The sequence below is a fragment of the Silene latifolia genome, chromosome 10 (genome assembly GCF_048544455.1).
Source record: "Silene latifolia isolate original U9 population chromosome 10, ASM4854445v1, whole genome shotgun sequence".
NCBI classification, from domain to species: domain Eukaryota; kingdom Viridiplantae; phylum Streptophyta; class Magnoliopsida; order Caryophyllales; family Caryophyllaceae; genus Silene; species Silene latifolia.
In genome coordinates this window covers 6,949,183-6,957,811 of record NC_133535.1, presented here as the reverse complement: position 1 = coordinate 6,957,811, position 8,629 = coordinate 6,949,183, and the positions used below count along the sequence as shown (strand labels likewise).

The 8,629-nt window shown below is 33.6% G+C and overlaps 1 protein-coding gene across 1 annotated transcript; it reads left to right on the top strand.

Moving 5' to 3' along the window:
* Window positions 1-1,500: 1,500 nt before the first annotated feature.
* Window positions 1,501-7,655, top strand: LOC141604902 (sucrose transport protein-like). The gene is made up of 4 exons (XM_074423460.1): window positions 1,501-3,590; window positions 6,058-6,121; window positions 6,235-6,278; window positions 7,175-7,655. The coding sequence occupies exons 1-4, from the start codon at window positions 2,277-2,279 to the stop codon at window positions 7,343-7,345; spliced, it is 1,593 nt and encodes a 530-aa protein (XP_074279561.1). The 5' UTR covers window positions 1,501-2,276; the 3' UTR covers window positions 7,346-7,655.
* Window positions 7,656-8,629: the final 974 nt, after the last annotated feature.

The following is an 8,629-nucleotide window of genomic DNA, read 5'->3' as shown; positions in this document are numbered from 1 at the left end:
TTATTCTTTCTAATTAAGGTGAATGTAACGATTATTGTTTCTAGTACAATGTTCATATTTTATAGCTTAGGATATAATTGACACTCATCGTATTAAATTTAATAAATTTGAAAGCGACATTCTTATTTTCATAAGGACTTTCTCTATGAAGACATAGTACGTGATTCATTTACGGTATCATATAATAATAAATAACGGTTTGTACTTAAAACGCTGATATAACATTAAAACACTATTTATTCAAAATCTATAATATAGTCTATGCCATCGATTGAAAATTGAATTTTTAAGTTCTCAGCTAATTACCGATAATAAGCCATGGTATTATAAACGCTCAATACCCATGCAAACTAGGACATTTTTATTACGTATGCTTAGAGGTGGACAAAAGTACGAGTCTGCTCAGCTTAATACGTATATCTATTTATTAAATTATTTTCAATCGAACAACATTATTCCAACTAATAACGGTATGATTGAAATACTCTTGATGATCAATAAAAAAAGTGAGAATTTTATTTACTTTATTTATATTCTGCTATTAGTTTTAGTAAACATAGAAGTGATATAATCTTGTCATAACATCCTATCCGTATTTATTCTTTGAAGTTGAATATATTATCGTTTATCAAGTTGCAAAAAATCAACTTCAAGTGGTAAAATTGAGAATCAATTCTCTGGCCTTCTATAATTCGATTGTCTGATTCTTCGTCTAGGATCATGCAGTGAGATATTTGTTTTCGATCGTCCAATAAAAACTAAACCTTTTTTTTTTTTTTTGGAGTCAAATGAGACATAAGGACGGTACAATATCAGGAATATAATGAATTAAGGATTCGAACCTAGATTTATTGTCCACTCTTGTCCATTTGTAAGTCCTAAATCCATATTTCAATTCAAAGTTTCAAACCAAAGAAATGGCCTACCCGGTTTAAGAACACAGTTTATAATCGAATTAAGTAATTCACGTAGCTGATCAGGAGTATCTCCTATTTTATCGAAAATTAGGGTAATCTTTCATTTCTTATGTAAAGCAATTAACATTTACCAAATACATAAAATTATTTATTCAAGTACTCTAAATTTAGTATATTGTTTTTTTTTTTTTTTGTATATCACCGGATTTAGTCTGAATTCGAGAGGGTAAGATCACTAAAGTGCTAAACCTCTCCCTCATAAATCTTGAAACTGCTGCATTTTTAGGACTCGTACCTAGATTTTTGGTTAAATTAGAATAACCCGATTCTTACCAATTAATCTATGTGCTTATGGGTGAAATCAAATAAGATTTTATATGTTTAACTATTCAACTCTTTTCACACTAATTATAATGCATGCATGATTCTAGGTTACATTAAACGGAATCGCCACCCTTTACTCTCAATTAAGTAGCAAAATTAGTGGATAAGAGAATAAAAGGCCTTAGAAAAAGGGATAAAGTACATTTTATATTCTTTTTTATGTCTTTCTAAAGTAGATTTTCTAGATAAAGAATAATCCAACTTACTCAACATAAGCTCGTAAATTTTGTTTTACCTTTTACCTACTACTCCCTATAATTTGAGGTTCTAACCTTCTTCCACAAGCAACACGCTTTAAGCCTTTAACCAATACCTTAAACAATAAAAGATTAATTTAACCTTTTTTAGTGGTGTCATCTTATTATTGGGTTTTAGAAATAGTGAATAGTTTTAAGTTATCCGAGATGGATAATTCAGATTAAATCATTTCACTGGATCTTGTGTTCAGGTACTACTCATCTCGGTCTAAATCATTTATTTATTTATTTATATTAAAACATGATATTTAATGATAAAAAACATGATTTATCGACCGAAATGAAGTCACTTACCGACCAAGAGTAGTCGAAATCTTATCGAGTTTAATTTGAATTAATTAAAATCCTTTTTTTTTAAGGGAATTAGAACACTTTATCATAATCCTAATAAATTTTCCAAATTATAATAATTTTCTTGTAGGAAAAGATATTTGACTATTTCTCTCTCTAATTTAACTTACTTTATTTATTTTCATATTTTCGTATAGCATGGAAATACATAACACCTAATTAAATGCTAATTTCCACGTGTCACTAATTAACCATAATTATTTCCACCAAATGTAAGAAATTTAAACCCAAATCGGATAAGATTAAAGGCCCATTAAGGCCCACCCTATAACACCCTTCTCCCTATATAATCCCCTTCACCAAACACATTTTTTCACATCAAACACACTCACATATTTCCCCTTCAAAATACTAAAAAAAAAAAAATATGACAAAAGATATGAAAAATGGTGACACAAAAAATCATATGGATTCTTCTCTTCGTATAGAGAAGAACCCGAACCCGACTCTAGCCGAGGTTGAACCAAGTTCGCTATTGAAGCTAGGTATCGTAGCTTCAATAGCGGCCGGGGTTCAATTTGGATGGGCACTACAATTATCTTTACTAACTCCATACGTACAACTCCTAGGCATTCCTCATAGATGGTCATCCTACATTTGGTTATGTGGGCCCATCTCTGGTATGATAGTCCAACCTACCGTTGGTTACTATAGTGACCGTTGCACGTCCCGGTTCGGCCGTCGACGTCCTTTTATTGTCACCGGGGCCGCTTTAGTCGCTGTCGCCGTGTTCCTTATTGGGTACGCGGCTGACATTGGACATGCGGCCGGTGACCCTGAAGGTGACATGGCAAAACCAAGAGCCATATCGATTTTTGTAATCGGGTTTTGGATCTTGGATGTTGCTAATAATACTTTGCAGGGCCCATGTAGAGCTCTGCTTGCTGACTTGGCGGCCGGGTCTCAGTCTAAGACCCGTACCGCCAACTCATTATTTTCTTTTTTCATGGCTGTTGGTAACGTATTAGGATACGCTGCTGGGGCCTACCGAAACTTATACAAAGTATTTCCTTTCACGCGAACCGCGGCGTGTGACATTTACTGCGCGAATTTAAAATCATGCTTTTTTATCTCCATAACAATGTTACTAGTCTTAACCGTTGTCGCGACAATCCTCGTTAAAGAACGTCAATTCTCGCTCGACGAAATCGAGATAGAAGAGGCTAAGTTAAGAGCCTCCCAAGGTGGGTGCGCCGGACGACTCCCATTTTTCACAGAGTTATTCGGCGCACTCAAGGACTTACCACGTCCTATGTGGATTTTACTCCTGGTAACATGCTTAAATTGGATTGCTTGGTTTCCGTTCCTTCTTTTCGACACCGATTGGATGGGTAAAGAAGTGTACGGAGGTAATCCTGGCGATGATGCAGCAAAAGCAAAAGCGTATGATATGGGTGTACACGCTGGCGCATTAGGGCTTATGATACAAGCAGTTGTATTAGGTGTTATGTCACTTGGTATTGAAGGGCTAGCACGTATGCTCGGGGGTGCTAAACGATTATGGGGTAGTGTTAATATTATATTAGCCATTGGTTTATTAATGATGATTTGGGTTACTAAATCTGCTGAGCACTTCCGAGCTACTCACCATTTGGCTGGTGTCGCTGGCCCACCGCCACCGTCGTCGTCTATTAAAGCTGGTGCTTTAGCTATCTTTGGTGTTCTTGGAATCCCTCTTGCGGTAATTTTCTTTATATATTCTATAATTTTGAGTTTTATTTACTTTACGCTTCGTTTCAGTCATTTATTTAAATAAAAGTAACAAATAGTCCCAAACCCGCTAACATGCATGTTTGTTCGTCGATCACACAATTTATGTTAGACCCGTCCGAATCCGACCATGACCCTCATTTAATTATTTCTAATCTCTTGGAGTATTTTTTTTTTTTTTCATTTAATGTTTTTTGGATTTTTTGTGATTATGAGGGTGGTTAGTTTTTGGGTAGGTATGATCATTATTATTATTTTTGATGTTAGATTTATTATGGTAAGAAAATAATTGAAATTAGTTTTATTTTGGTAAAAAATAATTGTCATATCTATTGATGAAATGAAGTCGGGGTAAAAGGGGAATATTAGGTAAGGTGACATAGGCTTTCAGAATTTTACGTTTTTCTTTCCTTTTACTATAGCCAACAAGTTGGCTTAGATTAAGTAATTTCAATTTAAAATACATGGTACTTTTTACCTTTTAGATGGTCGTAATTTTTTAATTATCTTCCACTTGTAATTAGAAGTTGTCTTTACAAATTTTGCTAGAAAACTCTATCGAGCAATAGAAAAAATAAAAAAATCGTATTGTCATGCATGCGAATATTTTTATGTTTAAGCTACAATAAATCAATAAAAAAAATGAAAAATTTACCTAATAATTTGATCGTTTAGTGTATTTTTTAAATTAGACCAATTTAGTGAGTTTATGTGTTAGCATGATCTGGTACCATTAACTCTTATGTATAAAGCACGTAAATTATTTAGTATTACATTTACATATCTATAGTACAGATGTCGACTAATTTATTTGTACCTCGTCATTAAAAAGTACTCCGAAACATTCATGCATGACATTGATTTAAAGTTTATCAACATTATAAAATTGTATATTAAAATCTTTTAACACCCATAATAACAAATCATATAGGGGTTAGAATACATGATTGTTGTGCAATTAAAGTGTGACATAATCACATAAATTGTAAACTAAAAGGTACAACCATACATGAGGAATAACACGAGCAAATGGCCCCATAATATTTGGACCGACGTAATTTGATTTTATTAATATGAACAACCAGTCAACTTGATTTATAACAAATCAACAAATTAACATGTTGAAAAAAACAGTCTAATAATTGGACGTTTTGGTCCAAGTAGTCCAAATAACAGCCGTTTTTTTCGTTTATTTATGACCAAATAAAAAATATAATAATATTAGCGTTGAATCTTAGTTTGAAAACATTCAATTAATTAACACAAAATCTCATTGAAGACGGGTGATATCCGTCACAAGCTTGTGACGGATACCACTTCCTCTCACAAAATGCCCATGTAGAGATGAGTAGGAAGCACATGGGGGGTGCCCCACCTTGTCCCCTCTCCCTTTTTGAGAGAGGTCACAAGCTTGTGACGGGATTAACCCGTCACAAGCAAGACTAGCTGATTAATTAATTATATAGAGTTGTTTGTTTGTTTATCTCGGATCGTGGGTTAATTAATCGATAATGATTGAATACTAATTAAGATTCCGAGAGGGAGAAGATCATCTATCTCAATCTCGTTTCTAATCATGTGATTAGTTACTTCTCTCGTTGGGTAAAACATATTAAATGGATTATGTGTCATAAGATAATACAAATGTGATGATACAAGCTGGAACACGAAAATGGGATTACGGTAGTGAAGCACTTAATTACTTGTTTAAATTGGCAAATTTTTAAAAGGTTAAATATATTTGCATGTCATTAGTAGACAAGAAGTATAAAATTAATTAACTAATCAACAAGAGATGGAGAAATGGAGAATATAGTGCATTATTGATGCTATGTGGTGGAATCTTAGTGTACCTAGTGTGATTATATTCGATTTCACTTTGATTTTTCTTCAGAAAAAAAAATAGTGAGATTATGCAAATAAGTCAAAGTAGTGATTAGTCTTAAATTGACTTGTGTTTTGAATAATTGAACATTTATGAGTTAGTGAGACTTAATTTTCTAGTGTATAAGCAAGAAAAGAAGTGAAAAGTCTTGTCAAAATTAGTCTTTTTCTTGTTGTTTCTAGCTTAGTCCATAGACTCTAGGAAATTATACATCGGATTCAAATCGGGTTGAATCAGTGTTAGGGCTAATAACGAAGATATAATTATATACATACTCGCATGATCACATCCTATACATGTTATACAGTGAGACTAAAAACTCGAGGGGCCTCCAACCCCACTTCCTACAAGGCATCTACGTCACTTGATTAGAATTATGTAAAATAGAAAGGAACATGAAAAATTGGTTGTGTTCAAGTGAAAGGTATTTCTCTAGGAGAAACTATGAATTTTTGAAATTTTATACAAATAATACAAACTTATAGAATAATATCTGATCTTATCTTTTTATAGATTCGGCCAATTTTGTAACCAATTTTTTCATTGGTCACAGATCACTTTCAGTATTCCTTTCGCCTTGGCATCAATCTTTTCAGCATCTTCCGGTTCAGGACAAGGTATAAACTAATTTACGCATCATATTCTCCCGATTATAAAATGTTGATCCAATACATTATCTAACTTGAATTAAAACCGAAATAACATTTTATTTTTTCCAATTATTTTACAGGTTTATCACTTGGAGTTTTAAACCTTGCAATTGTTGTACCTCAGGTGAGTCTTGAAACTCGTGAACACAAATTACTTTAAAGCATTTATTACTAACTTTACTTTATAATATAACCACAAATTTATAAAATTTATGAAATTTATCCACAAACTTCGGGAATATGCATAACCTTTTGACCCTACAAAACACATGTATTTCTCACATATAATAAATACATAATTAAATTTTCTACCTAAAAAATGTACTGTACTAATTATAAATCAATAAATCTTGCTTAAGAGTCAAGACAGAGTATCGGACTTAAATCTTAAAACGGGTCAAATACTATCACATGATCGATGCTAATAAAGACAAAACTTTTGACATTTTCAAGCCAATTTACCATATGTTTTAGTACAGTATATATATATTTGACTTGTCTAACGTTTAAGCGAATACCTCCGTTTTAAATAAGAATTACTGAATTATAAAATTGACATCATTAGAATTGTGCAATGGACCTTTACAATTCTAAAGTCACAATCACCATTTTTGTATACTTGTTCATGAAGCCATTGAGAACATCACCAACCAAAAAGACAAAACAAAGTTACTATTCTAATAAACTTTTTGTGATAGCACTTATAGTGGAGCCTTAAATAAGTTGGGGTCCTAGTCCTAATACCCTACATATTTATTTACAGTCGATATTGACCCATATAAAAATTCAGGACTTAAAACCCTTTACAAAGTTAGCTGAAATTTTGGTCATATGAATTAACTCATCTACCTTGTCAAACGAGGACATGTATATAATTCTATACTATAATTCTTGCAAAATAAAAAAAAAATTAATATATGCATAAATTATATTTTTCGTATTTAGGACACGTATTTTAACTAAACAATGTTATTATATACGAAGTATAATATACTAAATTAAAAATATGTGGTTTTACAGATGTTTGTTTCGGTAACAAGTGGTCCATGGGACTCGTTATTTGGTGGTGGCAATTTGCCGGCGTTGGTGGCAGGAGCGGTGGCAGCATTCGTAAGCGCCATACTCTCGTTCACGATATTGCCCTCGCCTCCTCCCGACGCCAAACTCGGTGGCTCAATGGGTGGTCATTAAAACCTTGTTTAAAACAAAATTTATGTATAACTATGGAGTTAAATTTCTCCATTAAATCATGTAGTTACTTTTAATTTTCTCTCTCTCTTTTTTTTTTTTTTTTTTTTTTTAATTTGGAGACTTGTTTTTGGCAATGTTAATTAATCAAAGTGGTTAGTGAGGGAAGGTTGAAGCTTCAAAAATCTTTAGAAATTGTAGCTTTTGCAAAGCAAGTAATTGCTCGGGTATAAATATTTCCCCTCCTTGTAATTTCAGTAAACTTTGTTCCAAAATCTATGACAAGAAATTTCTATCAAAGAGTTATTGTAAATGTTTTTCTTATGATTTACTCTCTCCGTCTCAGTAAATAACGTGATAATGCAACAATAAGTCAATTAGAATAGCAAACAAAAGACGACATAAGTCATAAAAGCTGTTCAAGTCTTCAAATATTATGGTCAAACTATCACAACGGAAATTACATAAAAGTAATGTGAAAGATCATTAAAAATAGGACGTTACTTAAATCAAAATAAGATGAGTTTAAAATGATCGCCATTTCTTGGTTAAAATCGTTCTAACTTAAGATAATTTTCATACCCGATGAAAATATAGGTGAAAATAAAAGGAGGTTGTGAGAGACTAAAAGGTCTCAATTATAAAATCTTGATTAATTAGGACAGTTTTAAGTTAAGATCTCTCACAACATCTCTTTTATTTTAATATTACTTAAAACGGTGGTAAGTGTCGTCTAAACTTAAAACGATCTTAAATAAGAGTTTGTGAAAGAGCGGGAGACGACATAGGTCATGCAAGTAGTTGGAAGTCTTCAAGTGTTGAAGCATAACGTACATAATATGATGGGGCGATGAGTGTGATGATAATGTGACTTGCATAGTTGCATGTAGAGGTGTTTTCGGTCCGGGTTTGCACCGGGCCAGGTGAATTGGGGCGGGGCGGGCTCTTCTGGTAATGTCCGTGAGTTGGCCGGCCTGACCGGACCGGGTTGTGGGAGATATAACCCGGGCCAGGCCCGTGTTCTGTTTTAGGCATGCTTTGGGCGGGGCGGGCTGGCGGGCCTTACCAATTTTATTTTATTTTTATTTATTTTTTGTTAAAATGGCGGGACAAGGGCGGGCCGGACTGGTAATTTAGGACCCTGCCCATGCTAGCTCGGGCCAAGGGCGGGTCTGTTGATGGGCTGATCGGGTCGGGCTAAAATGCCTAAAATAATGGGCCAAGGGCGGGCCTAGCCGAGTCAGCCCGTGCTGTTGGCCAGCTCTACTTGCATGAAATGAAGTTTGA